This window comes from Myotis davidii, unplaced genomic scaffold (assembly GCF_000327345.1).
Source record: "Myotis davidii unplaced genomic scaffold, ASM32734v1 scaffold993, whole genome shotgun sequence".
NCBI lineage: Eukaryota > Metazoa > Chordata > Mammalia > Chiroptera > Vespertilionidae > Myotis > Myotis davidii.
This window is the reverse complement of record NW_006285483.1, coordinates 1,477,663-1,498,966: the sequence shown is the minus strand read 5'-3', so window position 1 is coordinate 1,498,966 and position 21,304 is coordinate 1,477,663. Positions and strand designations below refer to the sequence as shown.

Below are 21,304 nucleotides of genomic sequence, written 5' to 3'. Positions count from 1 at the left end.
AAAAGAAGAGGTGAGAACTATTTCACATAAGCATGGCAATACACATTATTTATGTGACTAGACTCATGTTATCAGTTGCTAATTACACTGAGTGGTCAGATTATTATGACCAACCCATCAGTATTTCATTGACACTTCCAAAAATACTGAATATTGAAAACTTCTTAAGCAAATACTCTCAAGGTTTTATTATTATTAATTATTTGCATAACTAATTCCCTTCATTGTACTGATGGGGTGGTCATAACAATCTGGCCGGTCATAACAATCTGGCCGCTCAGTGTATTTTTTGAAAGAACAAATGAATAACGGTGGACCCCAGGACACACAGCTGTACCAGACGAAAACCAACTACTAAGTCGATCGCCCCGGCCAGGCTCCGCCCCCAGAGCCACGCCCACCCGCGGTCTAGCCCAAGGCCTTCTGGGAGAGGCCCTCCGCGCAGGCGCTGCGGGACCGCAGAGCTTTCTGGGTAAAGATGGACGCGCACGATCTCTTTCGCCGGCTCGGTGCGGGGGCCAAGTTCGACGTGAGGCGCTTCTCAGCGGACGCAGCCCGATTCCAGGTACTGTGCTAGGAGGACGGAAGCCGGGGTCACCGGGAAGGAGTGGGAGCCCCGGAGTGAGCTGGCTGCGGGGGCGCCTGCCCTCGGAGACCCCGTGGCCAGGCTGTGGGCCCATCCCCCTCCCTCCAGTGGCGTTCAGTGTACTCAGTTAGGACCCGCTTTCCAAGTTAACGCTTTTCTCGTTCTTGTAGATTTAGTTGGGCTTGGCCGTAGAGTAAGTTGGGTGGCCCTTCCCACCCCCATCCTAAAACGGAAGCAGCTTCCAGTGGAGAGCGCAGGTGCTTTCGTTACAAGCCTCCCGGGGTTGGCCGGGCAGGCGGAGAACCTGAGTGGACGTGCTGCTTTTTAGTGTCGCGCTCCCGTAGCGAGTGACTGAACCAAATGAGAGGGAAGATGTAGAAACGGGAGCCTTACACAGGACAGCAGTGAGTGATAAATCGGGAGCAGTTGGCGCCCAATGGTGGAAGATCTTGATACTTGGGACTAGGGACGTTCGTGTGAGTGCGCGGCACGTGTGTTTCTTATTTCTCCGACGGGCGGTTTGTGTAGTTATTAAGAGTTTGAAATTTGGGGGAAGGGGGCCAATTGGGGGAAAAGAGACATATGTAAAACTTTAGATGATAAAAATAAGCCCTAACCGGTTTGGCTCGGTGGATAGAGCGTCGGCCTGTGGACTGAAGGACCCCGGGTTCGATTCCGGTCAAGGGCATGCACCTTGGTTGAGGAAACATCCCCAGTGGGGAGTGTGCAGGAGGCGGCTGGTCGATGTTTCTCTCTCATTGATGTTTCTAACTCTCTATCCCTCTCCCTTCCTCTCTGTAAAAAATCAATAAAATATATTTTAAAAAAGAAAAAAAAGTTTGAAATCTGGAGCCATATTATTTGGGTCCAAATCAAGTTAACCTAATGCCTCGATTTTCTCATTTGTAAGGTTGCTGTGTACCTCATAGGGTTATTGAAGAATGTAATTTCATATATATATATATATATATTTAGAAATCTGCCTAACAGCATAAAAGTGTTATGCTGATAAGCATATGTGTTTGTTGATTGGTTATTATTATTACTGATCTAAAGTCAGAAAAGGTACCATCTTGGATTTCATTTGCCCAAGCACATTTGTCAGTGCAACACATATTTGGTGAAAGTGTAAAAAAGATGGGGAGTCATTGGACCCATCCCCTTACTGCTAATACTGCTTGGGTGACAGGAGTGCCGTTCTGTGGATTTCACTTTCAATATTTTGGGTTTTAGGTAGGAAAAAGGAAATATGACTTTGATTCTGCAGAGGTGCTGCAGGGACTGGACTTTTTTGGAAACAAGAAGTCTGTCCCAGGTGAATGCGGAGAATCAGGAACTAATCAGGAGCTCCAAGATGAAGAGGAAAAAGAAGAGAGCCTAACTGAAAGGAAGAGGGAGCAGAACAAGAAAAAGAGGAAGAGAATGACTTCAGGTTAGTCCTTGATTTCTGTCTTTTCGCTTTAATTTTTTCCAGTTATGAAAATAGTATAAACTTACGGTACAAGTCAGATAATATGCAGTCATTTATCAGTTGATGGCATTCACGTCTTTCCAGGTATTTATTACAAATCTTGCTACACTAAAGATTTAAATGCAGCTTTTATTGTAAACGTATTGTCCGTATACAGTATCCCCCTTATCTGTGGTTTTTCTTTCTGCTGTTTCAGTTACCTGCAGTCAACCACAGCCCCAATATATTAAACGGAAAAATTCAGACATCCACTAGGGGCCTTGGAACAAACATATCCCCTGTGGATTGGGAGCAGGAGGGTGGGGGGGGGGAGGCGGGGGGGACTTGTATATTTGAGTCTATCTTGGGCTCTGTTCTATTTCATTGATTTATATTTCTGTATTCATACACCAGTACCAGCTTTTTAAAAATTATTATGGCCTTATAACATCTTACAAAATTTGCTAGAGTGGTGTTATTGATAAGGCAACTGAGTATTTTCTCCCTAAAGTGTTCTATCAGTGCAAACCCAGTTAACATTTTAGTAGTCTTTGTTGGTAGAAATTGACAAAGGACTTTTATTTTTTTAAGTTTAAACATGCATCTCCCATATGACCCACCTGTTTCACTCCTAGAATTTACCCATGAGAAGGAACAACCTTTACCCTCACAAAGGCTTGTATACAGATGCTCGTAGTGACTTTATTTGTAATAACTGAAAATTATCAAAATGCTGTTCAATAGGGGAAAGTAAGGATGGAGCAATGTATTACAAGGAGCCACTGGGACATTTGGGGAGATGATGTAAATAATCTTGAATGTGGATGTTTTACAAGTGTGTACATATGTCAAAACTCCTCAAATTGTGTACTTTAAATTTATTGTATGTCTATTTTACCTCAGTGAAGTTGAAAAAAAATTAAAAAGAAATTTCAAAAGTAATTCTTGCTCATTGCTTTTACTAGAATTTTTAGATTATTTTACATATTTATTTTCCCATATAAACTTTAAAGTTAGCCAGTCCAGTTACCAAAACAATGCTGTCATTACTTTTCATTAAACTGTTATTTATAGATTTAGTGAGAATTGGTCTTTATTATATTGAACTAGAGGCCCAATGCACAACATTTGTGCACTTGGGGTGGGGGAAGTCCCCCTCAGCCCGGCCTGTGCCCTTTAGCAGTCCGGGAATCCTGGGGGATGTCTGACTGATGGCTTAGGTTCACTCCCCAGGGCCTAAGCCATCAGTCAGACATCCTTAGTGCTGCCCAGGGGGTGGGAAAGGCTCCTGCCACTGCTCCTGCACTCACCAGCCAGTCCAGTCCGGCTTGTGGCTGAATGGCGCTCCCAACTGTGGGACCTCACTGACCACCAGGGGGCAACTCCTGCATTGAGCAACTGCCTCCTGGTGGTCAGTGTGCGTCATATTTGCATATTACCCTTTTATTATATAGAATAGTCCTTAAGTACTGTGTTGCGTTCATTGCTATTATAAGTGAATTATTTTCTTTCATTCTATTTATTTTCTATCTGGTTGGTGTTTGGATATAAAAAAAGCTGGTTGCCTCATTGAAACCTCTTTTTGTTTAAGTAGTTTCCCAACTAATCTCTTCAAGTATAGAGTCATCTACATATTACACAGCTGAAGTAACTAACAAAAGGAAGAGAATGAGCTTCAGAGCTCTGGTTTTTACCAATATAGAACCTGCCTCTCCTTTCCAATTTCTATACTTTCTTTTATCTAGTTGCAACAGCTAATACTGTTCTTTTGTTTGTGTGAGGGTATGGCCTGTTACCTACACCCTAGAATGTTGCACTTAAAATCTTTTAATTTATTAAAAATTATTTTAGAAATTACTTCAGAAGAAGAAGGTTCTACCATACAGTGGATATCATCTGTGGAAGCAAAGATTGAAGATAAAAAAGTTAAAAAAGAAAATAAACTAACTTCAGGAAAGTTGGAGCTTATCAGAAAAGAAAAGGTTAGAAAAATGTCTTAGCCCCAATTTCTTAGCTGGTGACTTTTTTTACTGTCCTTGGGTTACTCTGTTGGTAAAAGTGAGTATGGTTTTGTTAAGATGGAGGATTAATTAGTTTGAGTTTTACTTTAATGAAAAATTAATGCAAAATGTTTCATTTTCTACTAAAACTTACCCTACACTTGCTTTATAACATCTGCCAATATTTTTTACTATATCCATGGTGACTCCTTTATTGCATTTTTCAGATAAACTTCTTGCGGAATAAACACAAAATTCATATCCAAGGAACTGATCTTCCTGACCCAATTGCTACATTTCAGCAACTTGAACAAGAATATAAAATCAATTCTCGACTGCTTCAGAACATTCTAGATTCAGGTTTCCAAACACCTACACCAATCCAAATGCAAGCCATTCCAGTTATGCTGCATGTGAGTATGAAGGTCTAGAATGCCTCTGACATTACTGTTTGCTTATTCTCTTTTCTCTGCCTTTGAAATCTGCCTTTCTACCTTATTTCCTCCCCCTGTTGAAATCTTTACCTTGCATTTAAGGTCCATCTCCAATGCCTGTGCTTTTGAAAACTTGTCTTGATCACTACAGCTAGGTGTGATCTTTTTCATTTACCAGTGCTCCCCTATCACCCAAGTCTCCGTGGTACTTAGTGTGTTTTTTTTCTTGCAACATTTGTCTTATACTTCACACTACTATGTATTGCACTAATTATATTTATCTTTTTCCTTTTACTATAGTGTAAACACTCAGAGAGATAATGTTCCGTTTATTCATTCATGATTTAGTTTATAATTTCCAGGAACTATTTCAGAAATACAGAATTTTTGTACTAACCTGACTGGTTTTTCCTCAATATTTTTTATTATTGAAGTATACTTTATATACAATAAAATACATAGTTAAATGTACAGTTTAGTGAGTTTCAATAATGCATACCCTATGTTACCATCACCCCAATGAAGAGATATAACATTTTTATTGCCCCAGAAAATTCTCTTGTGCCCTTTCCATTCTGTCCTCACTCCACCCCTTCCCGGAGGTAACCACTGTTCTGATTGCTATTGCCATATATTAGATTTGCCTCTTCTAGCATGTCATATAAGGGGAATCATTCATTACTTCATTTCTGGTTTCTCTCACTTTGCATACTGTTTTTGAGACTCATCTATGTTACATACATCAGTAATTTGTTACTGAGTATAGTCTGTTGTATGAATGTATCACAGTTTGCATATCCACCTATTGATAGATGTATGGGTTAACCTAGATTTTTGGAAATTAAGTTTTTCTAAGGTTTTTTTTTTGGTAGTGATGATAGCTACCTTTTCCCCCTACAAAACCAAGATGGCCTTCATTTCTGGTAGTTATAGGATACCATACTGGTCCTCTTCATTTTCTTTGAGAACTGAAATGAAAATACATTTGAATTATGTTGTTGGTGCATAGTAACTTTGATTTTAATTTTCATTTAAGATTATTTCTGTCATGACTTTAACTTAAAGCTTTAAAAATCACAGTGACTTACTGAAGATTGTCACCTTTTAATTGCTCTGTCACTCAGGTTATGGCCACTTTTTCTTTCTTTCAGCCATTTTGTTACTTATTTAAAACCTTCCTCAGGGAGTGAGCAGTGCAGATATCAGCACAAAATGTTGGTTTTGTAATTTTGCATTGATAAAGAGTTTAGTGAGAAAGAACAATTGAAATAATGGAAATAATTGAGGTTGAAAATTATCTTTGGATTTTAGTTATCCACATTCTTTACCCAGTTCAAATGGATGTCAGTGGCAGTGCTCAGAAACTCCATTGTGGTGATGGTGGCAGGGGTAGATAATGTTAGAAAGGCAAATAGAAGTTAGAAGAGTGATGAGAACATGGATGATTGGATTTATCACATATTTTTATAGCTGAGAGCATTATTTGATCACTGGTTAATTTAATATACTCTGTTTTTAGGGTCGAGAACTTCTGGCTTCTGCTCCTACTGGTTCTGGAAAGACTTTGGCTTTTAGCATTCCCATTTTAATGCAACTGAAACAACCAACAAATAAAGGCTTCAGAGCCCTGATTATATCCCCAACACGAGAACTTGCTAGCCAGGTATGACTGCTCGCTTCTGAAGAGGATATATTTTGGTGTTTGCTTCAGTCATCTTTCTTATTTGGGGGTAATAGAAAGGTCTCAAAAGAATAAGGCCTGTGTCTTTTGTCAGGTCAGGTATTCTGTACAGAGCCCATTTCTATGTCTTACTGCATATGGGCAAATATTTTCTAAAACATGATGTTAATATTTGTACTTCTTTGGTGAATGCTCTAAGATCCTTGAAGTTGAAAGGCTACTGTAATATACAGTCATTCTAAACTTTTTCTCACCTAGAAAAATGGAAATTCATCTAAGTTTTTGAGAAAGTAAAACTATACAATCGATTATATGCTCCACCCTTCATGTGCTTAATGTGAAATACATGCCAAGTATAAAATAGTTTTATAATAGTACTATATTCTAAAATCAATAAGTAACAGATTGGATGAGTTTTGGTTTTTTTTTCTGTTGAAAATCGTTTATTAGACCTGAAGAAATTACTGAATCTTCCTAGGCATTGAAGTTCCAAACTGCTGAGATTCCAAGTTAATCTACACATTAGTACAGGTTGAATTTCAGATATTTATGGAGTTGTAAAGAATTTATTTTTTTAATAATGTAAATGAGATTATACATCTTATTCAGCTATTTTAGCAGATGATGTTTTTATCATTTTCTGTTATAGACTCATCGAGAGTTAGTAAAAATATCTGAGGGAATGGGATTCAGAATACACATGATCCACAAAGCAGCAATTGCAGCCAAGAAATTTGGATCAAAATCATCTAAGAAATTTGGTAAGGAATTCATGCTTGAGATGTAGAGCATGAAGGGGATTTAGAAATTACAAATATCCTAATTGACACCTAAGAGTTTTTAAAGTGTAGTCATGCATATAATTTGATTTTTAGAGAAGAGAGATCTCCCTGCTCCCATCCAGTAGTTATATAAATATATACTAGTGATTCTCAACCAAAGGCATTTTGCCCTCCACCCCCACCTCACCCTTCAGGGATATTGGGCAATCTCTGGGGACATTTTAAATTGTCACACCTGGGGCACGGTGCTACTAACCTGTAGTGGGCACAAGCCAGGGATGCTGTTAAACATCCTGTAATGTACAAGACGGCCTGCTACAACAAAAGAGTTTTCTGGTCCAAAACATCAATGTGCTGGGGTTGAGAAATCCTCCTTTATACTAAATGCCATGGAAATACTCTGTTGACAAGAATAGCTTACATCCCTACCTTTATAAGTCAGAGGATCTGCTTTTTAACTATCTTGTATCTTGAACTTCTGAGTAAAATTCCATTTAAAGAAGGATTTTCCTGGCCTGGCTAGTGTTTGTTGGAGCATCGTCCCGTACACCAAAAGGTCTCGGGTTCCATTCCCCATCAGGGCACATACCCAAGTTGCAGATATGACACCTGGTCAGGGTGCCAGGGTGTGTACGGGAGGCAATCAATTGATGTTTCCCTCTTACATCGATATTTCTCTCCCTTTCTCTTTCTCTTATCAATAAAAACATATCCTTAGGTGAGGATTTAAAAAATAATAATAGAAAAGCCTTTTCCTTGAAAAACATGTTTGAAAATCAAGCTGTTGGATTATAGTGTTCTTGCCTCTTAGGAGCTGAGAGGACAGATCAAATATAATAAACAGAAGGGATATACTAGTTTGTGCTAGGATGGATAAAAAAAAATATGTATGTTAGCTTACTGATAGGGAAGAACTTTTGTGTTGGTGTAGTGAGTATGACCACTGCCCCCTCTCCCCACTTCAGGTTATTAACTGAAAATTCAGGAGCCTTAATTTTCTAGTTCAAGAGGGATGAAACTTGTCTTTGCAATTTGTACCATTTGTTTTTTCTGTAGATATTCTTGTAACTACTCCAAATCGACTAATCTATTTATTAAAACGAGATCCTCCAGGAATAGACTTAACAAGGTACAGGTGATATTTTAATGTCTTTTATATGTGCTTTTCTTTTAGTTGATTATATTTTGTCCTCAATTGCTTATATAGTTGCCCTTTGGAGCTTACTATCTACCAGCTTTCAGTAAATGTTGGTACTGCGAATAATGGTGTTCATTAAACTTACAGGAAAATAACTATCTGGTCTGGAAGAAAGTCACAGATTCTGATAAGCAGTTAGCACAGAATTCCCCTAGATTTTCAGCAGTGGTGATCGAGTTTATCAGGTTTATGTGGATCTCTGTTTTTTTGCTAATGGAACTTCATATCTTGGAGGCTAATGGAATAGTTACATTAATTTATGTTTATCTTACTTTACCTTTCCTTGCTTATTTTTCTTGTACCTTTTTGTGATAATGGTATGTGGGTCTGAGAAACAGCATTATGGTTTGACTTCTTCATGTGTCCTTACAGTTTAGTGAAATGTCTTGAATCTTCTAGTTTAATACCCACAAGTTGTCTTGTTATTTCTTAGTGTTGAATGGCTGGTAGTAGATGAATCAGATAAACTATTTGAAGATGGCAAAACTGGGTTCAGAGACCAGCTGGCTTCTATTTTCCTGGCCTGTACATCCCACAAGGTCAGAAGAGCTATGTTCAGTGCAACTTTTGCATATGATGTTGAGCAGTGGTGCAAACTCAATCTGGACAATGTCATTACTGTGTCCATTGGAGCAAGGTAATTGTTCTGCATTATCCCAGTTTGCGGGTGGGGGGTGGAGAAAGGGTTGTTTCATTTACTTGGCATTTCAGGTGGAGGGAAACAAAAATTGGCTCTTGCAAACTATAAGGTATGTTTTCTTCTCAGGAATTCTGCAGTAGAGACTGTAGAACAAGAACTTCTCTTTGTTGGATCTGAAACGGGAAAACTTCTAGCCATGAGAGAACTTATTAAAAAGGTACATTTCCAAATAAACTTTTTGATAAAGTTCACTAAGCCTTATATTATTAGTGGGGGGCTGAGCACTATACCTATATCATATTTACTAATCCAGTGGTAAATTGTTAAGTACCTTGGCCCAGCTCTTCTCCCAAGGTGGAGAGATTCCACCGTTCAAATATAGTAAGCTTCCTATTCCCAGCTCAGTAAGCTAGGAAAAGACCTACCTGATGCCCTGAAAGCCTTTTTCCACAACTGCATATGTATTTGCCCTCTACATCTCTTGTCCCCTTCCCCAGTTTCTCTGCTGCTTTCTTATTGAACTGGGGCATTGTAGAATGAGTAGGACAATTTTCTGTTTGTATCTCTTCAGTAAATATTGAATAGAAGCCATAGTTAAAAGGCTACATACTGAAGGGTTGCGGGGAGGCTATTGAGATATAAGTCCTAAGCTCTGCCCCTAGAGTTTAGTCTTCTTTAGGAGCTAAAATAAAGACACTTGTGTAAGATAGTTTGTGATAAAATGCCATAAAAGGTTATAGAGTGCTTTTCTTAAATATTCATATAGTTATAATGGGGCCATAAGGGTGAATTGAATTGGTTGGGGGAAAATGCTACTAATCTGGGCCTTGAAGGATTTGTGGGATTAAAAAGTGAAGTATTAGTGGCAGGAGGAGCAGCTGTTGTAAAGTCTCAGAGTTGGAGCTGAATACATTGAATGTGTTTGGAGACTAATGAAGTTACCTAAGGAGAACATTTATAGTGGAATTAAAGATAATCAGTTTGGACAGGAGAGTTAGGGTCAAGTTAAGAGAAACCACTGAACATTGGCCACATAATTTTTAAGGAATATTAAACTGGTATATAAGGTGGATGGTAATGAAAAGAGATTGAAAGTAAACCAATTAGCAGGCTATTAAGTTAGGCTGGTTAGACATAAGGAAGAAATAAATAAAGGTGAGAGCCTTAGTGGAGGGTTAACGTAGTTGGAGGATGAACAGGAAAGGTGTTTGCAAGTACCTGGTGACGACAGGAGCGGTTAAGAGTGTTGACTCTGTTTCTAACCGGTTTGGCTCAGTGGATAGAGGGTCCGCATAGAGCGTCGGCCTGCGGACTCAAAGGTCCCAGGTTCGATTCTGGTCAAGGGCATGTACCTTGGTTGCGGGCATATCCCCAGTAGGGGTTGTGCAGGAGGCAGCTATCGATGTTTCTCTCTCTTCCTCTCCCTTCCTCTCTGTAAATAATCAATAAAGTATATATATTTTTTTAAAAAAAGAGAGTGTTGACTCTGGAGCCAGATTACCTGGATTGAAAGCCTAGTTTTAGGCAAATTAAGGTCTGTTCCCCAGTTTCCTCATCTGTAAAATGGGGGTAATTATATCTACATCTTACAGTTGTTTCAGTATTAATGAGTTAATACAAATATAGTACTTATAATAGTGGTTGGCAAATAATAAATGCTATGTGTTAGTTTTAAAAATATTCTTAAGGGTATCATTTAGCAATAGGAAATACAAGGTTTTTCACAGAGATACAGGATTATACATGAGCTTTAGATTTGTGAATGTTCTGAAATCATGTTAGATTTTGTGTAAATGTGTGGTTGCCTATTAGAAAGTTTCATTGCTTTCATTAGATTCTGAAAGTTGTATGAACCAAAATAAAAAGATTAAGCTCTAATATAGACAGTTGAAAATATACCAAGTTGGTTTAGAGAGAGGCAGAGTATGATATAAATGTAAAAATCATTTGCTTAGAGCTGGTAGTTTATAACTGAGATTTTAATAAGATAAATATTATATTGAGAGAACTGAGAACCAAGAACTGAGCTTTCGGGGAATACCCACAGTTAAGATAGATCATGAATTAAAAACACAGTCATTACATTTTAAGTAGAATCAAAAAAGTTCTGAGGCACAGAGGCCGAGAAATTATTATTTCAAGCAGTAGGAATCCATTACTGTAGAAAGGTAAAGAGGGGTAATTAGATAAGATCATTGGAATTTTCAAGATGGAGAGTACAGTTCAAATTGGTGGAAAGAATTCATTATAGAGAAGGGATGATGAGGAAAGTAGGCAGATTAGACCACTGGTCCTAGAAATTTGGCAATGAAAGTACACTGCATTGAATTGGATTCTTTTATGAACTAAAATTGTATAAAATACTGTGATTATATTCTTAATTATGGGTTATGTGTACTGATTATTGCATTTCTTTTTAGGGTTTCAATCCACCTGTTCTTGTTTTTGTTCAGTCCATTGAAAGGGCTAAAGAACTTTTTCATGAGCTCATATATGAAGGTATTAATGTGGATGTTATTCATGCAGACAGAACACAGGAACAGGTAAAGTCAAAAGTATACTCTCAAAATGATAACTAAATTTTAAAAATGTTTTCCATTCCTAGAGTGGTACTAAAACATTTACTATATGTTCTATTAACCAGAGAGATAACACAGTCCAAAGCTTCCGAGCAGGAAAAATCTGGGTCCTTATTTGTACAGCCCTGCTAGCCAGAGGGATTGATTTTAAAGGTGTGAACTTAGTGATCAACTATGACTTTCCAACAAGCTCAGTGGAATATATCCATAGGATAGGTGAGTTGTCCCCTGCCTCCACACTCATCCATTTTAGCACCTGTGCTATTCGCTACAAACATGATCAGTTTTTTAGTGCTGTGAAAAATTCACCTTTATATGTGAATTTGGAAGGTCTCTTTTCCCCAAAAAAGTGTTTTTTAATGGTCTGGTTTTTCTTAGGTCGAACTGGAAGAGCAGGGCATAAAGGAAAAGCTGTTACATTTTTCACTGAAGATGATAAACCATTATTAAGAAGGTAAATTAGGAAAAATAACTTCGTGTAAAGTTGGCTACGTTGATTCATTATTTTTATATGTATACACAGTTAACAGATAATTACAAAACATCTTTGTCCAAAATTCTGCTATAATAGTCAACTAAATTTTAGCAATGAGAAAAGGAAAAATGACCAAAAGGCCTTATTTTTGCCTTTTGATTATTGTCTATACATATATAAAAGCCTAAGCGATTGGAATGACCAGAACAACCAGTTGTTAGGACGTGCACTGACCACCAGGGGGCAGGTGCTTAATGCAAGTGCTGCCCTGTGGTGATCAGTGCATTCCCACAGCCAACCTCCCTCGACTGTCCAACCTCCTGTGGTCGCTCCCCCCAGCTGGCAGGCCCCTGGGCTGGGACGGGGAACCAGAGATGGGTGGTGGCAGATGCGGCTCCTTTCCCAAGGGCTGGTGGCCAACCTCCCATGCCATGTCCCTCCCCCCAGCCAGCAGGCCCCAATCAACCTACCATCTGCCTGCTGTGGTGATGGCACCCCAGTGAGGGAAGGAGAAGAGGGGAGGCGGGGAACTGTGTGGTTGTGGGGCAAGGACAATGGTGGCATCGGCAGCTGGCATTTGTTCCTTCTGCGCCCAGCCCGGTGATCATCGCCTCCTCTCCAGCCTGGCCCCAATCAGCCCTGGTCGCCAGTTAGGCCTAGAGATCCCACCCATGCATGAATTTCGTGCACCGGCCCTCTAGTTTGTTAATAATAACAAATATTCCAAAATTCTAATAACTCAGAATTCTCCCAATAGCCACCAGTTGAAATTATTTACAATGTAATATTATAGTTTTTGAATGAGTAATAGTTTAAAATTAACCTCATTCTCTTTAGCCCCATCAAGATTCTTACTATAGTGCATCCTTCCCATTACTCTTAGGGACAGATGAAGTTTTATATTTAGTCGCAGGAGCACACACCAATATTATTCAATTGTAGCCCCTTGAGGCCTGGATAACATATGATAGATATAATTTTAGAATCATGGGTTTTAATTTAGCCCATTGTAGTTACTAATATAGAGGTGGAGTTTCCTACATTTTGGCTGCCTGCAGAAAATTTAGCCTGATGATAATCAGTAACACATCACATTTCTAACAGTTGAAATTGAGTTGTGGCCCTAGCTGGTTTGGCTCAGTGGATAAAGCACTGGTCTGAGGACTGAAGGGTCCCAGGTTCAATTCCGGTCAGGGGCACATACCTTGGTTGCAGGCTCCTTCCCGGCATAGGCCCTGGTTGGAGGCAACCAATTGATGTGTTTATCTCACATCGATATTTCTGTCTTTCCCTCTCCCACTCTCTCTTTAAAAAAAAAATGAGTTGTGGCTGAAAGCAGTTTGTACTTTGAGTTTATCTGTTTTGGCAAAGATTTTGATTTGTGCCTTCTGAGCCGTGGCTCTGAAAGCCTTGGTTTTGCTTTGAGCAGACTTTCACATGCATGTGTAGGGCAGTATGTATTCCAACCGCCTAGATTCACCTAAAGTTTCCTCAGCAACTCCAAGCATGTGAATTTGATGACCCCCCCCACCCCCAGCCATGTCAGCGTAACTATGCATCTCCATTTTTCATCTGAGAAATGGGAATAATGATAATACTAAAAGGATTGTTGCAAAGATTGAATAAGTTACTATACATGAAAAACCTAATACAATGCCAAACCCATAGTAAGTACTATCATTTAATAGATTTAAGCCTGACTCTGGCTTCAGTCAGTTTCTCATCCAAGGTTGAGCTTAGAGGCTTTTTAGGGCTTGATAAAATAAATGTTGAGCAGAAATAGCTGCTGTCTAAAATTATGCATCAATCATTGATTTTAGTCCAGCAGACATTCTGTTAGTAATCCAACGTGATTATATCTGATGGTAATTGATAATACATTAAAATACTGGATTATTTTCTTGCTTGTGTAGCTTTAGTTCCTCTTATATTGTGCAGAGGGTGCAAGTTCATAAACATTTGTTTGATAAGATACAAATTTATGTTAATGGGTACCTTTTACAGCGTTGCCAATGTTATACAGCAGGCCGGATGTCCTGTTCCAGAATACATAAAAGGTTTCCAAAAACTATTAAGGTACAGTCTTGAATTTACCAGACCTTCTCTCTTCCTGTCTTTGCATATACATTCTTGCTTTCACATTCTTACACATAGTTTTAACAATACGATTAACTTTTAGAACATTTTAAGATAAAAATTTTCCTTGTAAAATTTTTGTGAATACTGTATGTTTTTTAAACCTTGCTAGTTTTCTCATCCTTGAAAGTTTAAGTATTCAGACTTTTTAAAAAAATTACTCAATATGCGTGAAATATATTTGGATTTTGTTTTAGTTCATAAAACTGGTAAAAGGCAGTTAATTGGCCAAAATCACACTCTAATGCTTATTGGCACAGAATATAAGGCTGACATGGGACATATTTTAGCCATAATCACTGCCTTTTAAAATTGATTGAATTTATCATCCCCTTTTGGTTACCTCTGTAAATGCTATTAGGTAATCTAGTATATAAAGTGGATACAAGTGTGGATAAATCAGTGAGCAGATAAAAAATGAACTTTGTGACAAGAATCAAAATTAGTTTTAGCTTTAACTTTTAAATTAAGTTACACTTCATTTAGTTCTTTCCTCTCTTTGTAACTTTCAGCAAACAAAAGAAAAAAATGATTAAGAAGCCATTGCAAAGGGAGAGCATTAGTACAACTCCAAAATATTTTTTAGAAAAGGCTAAGGATAAACGGTAAGTATATCGTGAGAAAATTAACTGGTTGTTTTCATAATATAATTATAGTAGGCATTACTTTTACTTAGGATAAGCTTTTTAGAGGTAGAATTAATAGGTTTACAGTCTGTTATAGATTGTAATAAAAGTAATATATCTTAGGTTAGGGGAATGATTTGGGAGTTGGGATGATTCCATCTTGGATCTGTTTTTTTCCAGTTCTGAAAACATAATTTCAATTTACTATAAATTAGAATTGCATTGCTCACCATCTCCACCCATCTTGCATCAGGGCATGCTACTAAGGCCAATAGTTAGGACTTACATTGATGGAATCTTCCTTGAAGCTCTATATTCTGGGCAGGATTTCATACAATCTTAGACTTATGCTGACGCACATTGTAAAACCTATAAAAAGTAGGACTTTTGGTTAAAAAAATTTGTAGTAGTATGGCTGCATTGAATGAGTTTTAAGGATAGGTGTTTTGTTTTTGTTTTTTAGCATACATACAGAATTGCTAGGAAGCAACACGTTTTGATAGGAGTAGGCTAATATATTCTGAACAGTACTAGTATTTCCACTATTTATGGAAAACGACACTCTTCAAATTCTACTAGTACCCGTTAATATATATTATACATGAAGTGTAGGCATTTACTGAGTATCTATTGTCCTGCTGGTACTTGATGGTAGTAGTTTATACAAATGTATACAATGAGACTTGTTTCCGAAGTTAGTATGCAGGAAAAAAAAAAAGAATAAATTTTAAATAAAATAGAAGTTTAGAGAAGGGAAATTTGTTGTGGATTAGTGTAGTCCCAGAAAGTTTCAAGCAAGTACACTGATCTTTAAGGATAGGTAAAATTTAGGCATATAGAAGGAACAAGGTGAACAGAGACACTGGAATGCACTTTCCTTCTAAGTGGAACAAGAATCTTACCTGACATTTTGTATTGTGGGAAATAATGTTCAGTTCAAGTATATAGAGAGTACAGTGTGTTCCAAAGTTTCAGTGAGTTTTAAGCTTTAATCCCTTGGGAAAAAGTAATCTTAATGTGTACTTAGTTTCATGAGTTCTTAATAGGTTTTTTAATTTTTTGTGGCAGCAGTTTTCTGGGTGACATTTAGACTAGTGGACTGGTAGAGGAGGTCACTCTGCTTTGCCAACCTAATGTGTCTCAGATTTTATCTTTTTGGCCACCTAATCTCTCTCTTTAGACTTCTTTTTAGTGGGCATTAGAACCTTGTTCTTTGGGTGAGGTTAAAGCTAGGATTGCGAATGTAATTTTAGGCATTGAGCAGCAGCTGATGAAAGTTTTTACAACAGTTGAAAATTAACTTAGAGCATAAGATGGTGACTATTATGATTTTAATAAGAAACATAAATATCTTCCAATGGACATAAGACACTGGGGGATGGGGGAGGCTAGGGGACTGTCTTGGGCGGGGGGAAAAAATGGACACATATGTAATACCCTTTGTAATAAATAATAATAATAAAAAAAAACTATGTAAAAAAAACACATAAATATCTTAATTAAATGTTGATTTTTGTCCGTTTGTAGCATTTATGCTTTTGAAGTTATTAAAACTTAAAGATGCACTAAGATTTTGAGGACACTCGGTATAAATATTGTCACTTTAGACACTTAAGATGCTCTTTTCATTTTCTTTACAATTAAAGGCCATACTTTTTATTTTTTTTTTCCAAATTAAAAGAGAAAGTTCATTTAGAAAGTTAAACAGAAGTAGTAGAAGTGAGCCGGCAAGAAACAAGTTACAAAGGCTAAGGAAGGGCCCTTGGTGCTTAGGAGAGAGAAAAGCAAAGGTAATGTACCTGGTAGGGGAAGAAGAGGGAGAAGGGAAAGGTGCCTGTGTGCTCCTGAGAGGGAGAGCGTGCCTAAAGGCCATACTTCTTAACATAGCCCACAAACAAGAACTGATCTGACTCTAGCTTAGTTTTTCAATGCAGATGTTCCTTTAATGATGCTATCCACACCTGTAGCCTCAGCTCATACCTCTATGCTGATAACACTTCCGTCCATATCTTCAGTCCCAGCTTCTCTACCTGAAAATAATACAAACTCTGCTACTTGGGATTGACTGCAGATTAAATTCGTTAATACACACCTGAGAACTTTGCATTACTATACTATGATATGCAAACGTTGATTATTTTCTCAAAACTCACTTCCTTTTCCTGTTAACATTTAGTTGAAGGCATTCACCAGACTCTAAAATCAGACTGTTGGGGTTTACCAGTGTGTGATGATAACATATAAGGCACTTATAACAGTAATAGCACTTGTGAACTCTTACTATTAGGTCAGAATCTGTCTTTTATACCATACTGGAGGCCTGGTACATGGGATTTGTGCGGGGGTTGGGGGGAAGGGAGAGGACGGGCCTAAGCTGGCCGTCAGACATCCCTCTCACAATCTGGGGCTCTTGCAGTCTGGGACCCCTCTCTCCTAACTGCCCACCTGCAGCGGAGGCAGGAGAGGCTCCCCCCACTGCCGCTGCACTCACTGACCACCAGGGGGCACCTCCTGCGTTGAGCGTCTACCCCCTGGTGGTCAGTGTGCATCATAGCAACTGGTCATTCCACCGTTTGATCAATTTGCATATTACGCTTTTATTATATAGGATTGTGGTGTAGTGTAGTTTATCATGACCTCCTGTCTCACCTAGGTGATTGTGGTTTTCTAAAGAGCAGTGACCTAATGCAGCAGTCGCCAACCAGTGGTGTGTGGACCACTGGTGGTCCGAGAGGTCCAAAAGGTTGGGTGACCACTGACCTAATGCATCTTTGTGTTCCCAGTGCCTCATATATTTGATTATATAGTAGGTTTCAGTCAATGTTTATTAAACTGGTAGACTTTTGGAAAGTACATATACGTAGAATTTCTGATTCAGCTTTTCTTGTCACAGGAAAAAGGTCACTGGTCAGAACAGCAAGAAGAAAGAATCTTTTGAAGACAAAAGCTAAAAAATTTTTTTAAAAAGCTATATCAGAAACATCATTTTATGATCTCAACATGAATGTTGTTTACATGGAATACTTCATCTTAAAATCACCTGTAGTCAACTACAAGGACATGGGACTGGTAAAAAATGATCATGAACTTTCAGTGCATCATGTCAAACTTTTAAATGATTACACGATGAAAACCACATTCTTGACATTTCTGTGGTTTGGCTCCAGAGAGATACTTCTTATAGAAGAACAAAAGCTTATGCTACAAATAAAATAACCATATGTGGTGAACTCATAAGGATTTTTGCCTTCAAGTGTGAAGGAAGGTGTGATGTATGTTTTAGAGAGACATTTGGAACCAACTTTCAAAGTAAAGCCTTGAAATTGAATGTCTCCTCTCTCTCCCCCCACCCCAGTCTGTTTTTGTTTCTGTTTTTGAATGGACACAGACTACCTACCAAGAAGAAAGCTACTGCTCTTTATTTTACTATTTCTTGATGGCCTTTTATGGTGTAAACCACAACAAAAAGATGCCTCTTCTGTGACTGGTGTTCAAGTTCTCTAGGATTTTAAGTTCCTTGGTCTATTAAATATTCATATATTTCATTGGTAAGGTAGCTCATACTTTACCTGTTTAATGTTATAACTACAAAATATGGTCAGCCTATCCCTTTTTATTTTAAATGTATTTTTTTAAAAAGAATTTATTGGAGTGACATTGGTTAATAAAATTATATAGGTTTCAGGTGTACAGTTCTATTGTATATCATCTCTATATTGTATTGTGTTCACTACCCCAAGTCAGGTTTCCTTCCATCACCATTTATCACCTCTTTACTCTCTACCTCGCCCTACCCACTTTCCCTCTGGTAATCACCATATTGTTGTCCAGCTTCTTCCTTTCTTCACTTTTCATCATTTAACCATGTTCTTTCCTGTCTCTTTCCATTCAAGATGACTTTGCTCGAAAACTGATAGTTTTGTCCTGATAAGGAAGAATGTTCCTATTACTTGATATACCTGTGGTTGCATTCTCTTACATCTTACCTTTCCTGAGACTTCATGGCCCTTCATCCATTTTGTAAGCAGGTCTCAGCCAAAGGTAAAGAATTACGATTATACAGTGATGGAGACTATTCACCATTAGCAGATTTTTCTCTGTTGATAGATTTGTACAGTGGAATAAAACAACTTCAGTCCTCTCTGGGTTCTGACCCAGTTTGTGGCCACATGGCTAAACACACCAAGAAGGTCAGAATCATGGGCAACTATGGGACCCATTATGGCACCTTCCTCAAGAAAATGGTGAAGAAAATTGAAATCAACCAGCAGGCCAAGTATACTTGCTCCTGTGGCAAAACCAAGATGAGATGAATTTAAATCTGACACAGATTCCTGCATGAAAACAGCAGCTCGTGGTGCATGTACCTATAACATCACTTCTGTCACAGTAAAGTGCCACCAGAAGACTGAAGAACTTGAAAGACCAGCAGAAGCATTTCCTTTATTCTTAGCCTTTTACTCGAGTCAGTACAGGTAGGCTCCCAACTGGAATATTTTAGATGGACCAAAAATTGTTCACCTTCAGAATTTATGTAAATGGAGCTCTATTACTACAAGGTGCAAACAATACAAATGTGATTTTCTGTGTTCTGACTAACCGGTCGATTCTGTATTCTGAAGATAGGTATACTGCTGCCAACCATTTGCCAGCTATGTGACTGAATAAGTTCATTAATTTCTCAGAGCTTCAATTTTCTTCATTTATGGTATTGGGGGTAATACTAATTATGTCTCAAGGTTAGAAGGACCTAACACTGTGCCAAATGTAAATTCACAACAAATATTCCTTAAACATTTGGTTCAGAATACAGGCTTGATAACAATCCCTGCCTTCCAGAGTAGTGGCTAGAGATAAAGTAAAGGAACAAATAGTGTGGCATATGCTGTTAGACATAAGGAATCACACGAGGGTATCTAACCCATACTGGAAATGCCATGAAGGTTGATACCCCGAGCTGAGTCTTGCAGATATAAGAATCTATAGGCAAAGAAAACAAAGTATTCAGGCAGATACCACATCTGTGACCCTTGATATACTTTCATTTGACTTCCTCTTCAGTATTTTGTGTGTAACCACCCATCCTTAAATAAAAGTTACATAAACCTATAATCACCTTGGTTTGTCAATGGATTAATACTGAATTTAACACCTTTATATCAGTTGGAAGTAATCTGCTACACAAGGAATGAAATCCGTAAACAATTTATGATAAAAGAATGCATGATAATTGAATAGTTGGCTCTAGTGAAATGAGCAAGGACTTCTTGAAAAGTCAAACACCAAGTTTTGAATCCCGGTCCTGCTGCTTTGCAGCTGTATAACTTAAGTAAATTACTACTTTTAACCTTGGTTTTCCTATCTGTAAAATGCCAATAATAACTTTTAGGGACACTGAGGATTTCAAAAAATACAGTAAAGTTCCTGACCAGTGATTTGTGCCTAATAAACGATAAGATTACAACGTATGTACCTGTAAAAGATAATTAATCTATTACTTGCTAGTAAGCAAACTGCCTGAGGGCTTGAAAAAGTTTATATTTGACTTTATTTTACTTAAAGTAGTTTGACTAAGAAAAATCACGGTAAAAATATGGTCAGGTTAATAATAGTTATGGACTGCTTTCCAAACACCGGTTTCGCCACATGCATACCTTGTTTTACTGTGCTTCGCTTTACTGTCTTCACAGTTGTTGTGGTTTTTTAAAAATATAAATTGAAGGCAACACCCTGCACCAGCGAAAAGATTACGACTCATTTTATTGCCATACTCTTTATTGCGGTGGTCTGCACCCTTCCACTGTATCTGTGAGGCATACCTGGGTAGAAAGAATGGATTACTGGGTGGCATGATGGCAGAACCAAACAAGAGTTATGCACCCTGGAGGTTTTATATGTGGATTGGGGTTTGCTGTTTTACTAAATTAAATTTCAAATACCTTCAGCTTTGGGGATGGGTATCAAAAGAAAGCTGCCGAGTTCCAGGGAGGAAATGGAAAGCGCTGGATCCTTCTATTCTTTATGTGCAAAGAATAACAATGAGAAAACACCGTGTACCCACCATCTAGTTTAAAAAACAGGACTCAATCTGCTCTTCCCACTGACCAAGATGATGATTTTTCCAACGGAGGGACGACGCCGCCTTGCAGCTTTGCCGCCAGCTGGGCTCTCCTAACAGCCTTGCCAGAGAATGAATCAGCTCCCCGGGAGCTGAGCACGAGACCGCCCCGATCAGCCCCAGAACTAGAATTGCACCTGGAGGACCCCCTAGCGGCGGCCGGGTCACGTGAACAGAGCGCACCACCCCTCTCCCGGCCTCGGGGGTCACGTGGGCCTCCGGCCCCGCCCCGTCGCCCGGTCTGCGGCGAGGTAGGGTCTGGCGTTTGCCCCGGAAGTGGCTGTCTTCCGCTGACAGCTGCTCGTAAGGTGGCGGCGGCGGCGGCGGCAGCGGCGGAGGCGGAGGCAGGCCCGTAGCAAGATGGCGCTGCGGCCGGGAACTGGAGCTGGCGGCGGCGGGGCCGCTGGAGCCGGCGCGGGGGCCTCCGGGGGAGGCAGGTGAGTGTGAAAAGCTGGGCGTGGACCCGCCCCGCAGCCGCAGCCGCAGCGTCGGATGTTTGGCGGTTATGGCGGTTTTCGCCCGCTCCGGCCCCTTTTGCTTTGAAACTGGCTACGGGAGAAGGGTCGTCCGGTTCCTAGGCCGAAGGGGGCGGATGGAGC

The 21,304-nt window shown here is 39.0% G+C and overlaps 2 protein-coding genes and 1 pseudogene across 2 annotated transcripts in view; all 3 read left to right on the top strand.

Annotated features, from left to right (window-relative positions):
* Nucleotides 1–272: 272 nt before the first annotated feature.
* On the top strand, nt 273–17,658 carry DDX52 (DEAD-box helicase 52). The gene is made up of 15 exons (XM_006756180.2): nt 273–565; nt 1,820–2,018; nt 3,888–4,018; nt 4,264–4,449; nt 5,990–6,133; nt 6,801–6,912; nt 7,990–8,062; nt 8,565–8,768; nt 8,898–8,988; nt 11,192–11,314; nt 11,416–11,566; nt 11,729–11,804; nt 13,830–13,901; nt 14,474–14,566; nt 17,481–17,658. The coding sequence occupies exons 1-15, from the start codon at nt 479–481 to the stop codon at nt 17,536–17,538; spliced, it is 1,800 nt and encodes a 599-aa protein (XP_006756243.1). The 5' UTR covers nt 273–478; the 3' UTR covers nt 17,539–17,658.
* Nucleotides 17,659–18,270: 612 nt separating this feature from the next.
* Nucleotides 18,271–19,696, top strand: LOC102767826 (annotated as a pseudogene).
* A 1,263-nt stretch (nt 19,697–20,959) lies between these two features.
* The window catches only part of SYNRG (synergin, gamma), a 58,942-nt gene continuing 58,597 nt past the window's right edge, over nt 20,960–21,304 (top strand). Inside the window, 1 exon segment of the mRNA XM_006756220.2 lies at nt 20,960–21,142. Coding sequence (XP_006756283.1) covers nt 21,066–21,142 — 77 coding nt within the window. The 5' untranslated portion in view covers nt 20,960–21,065.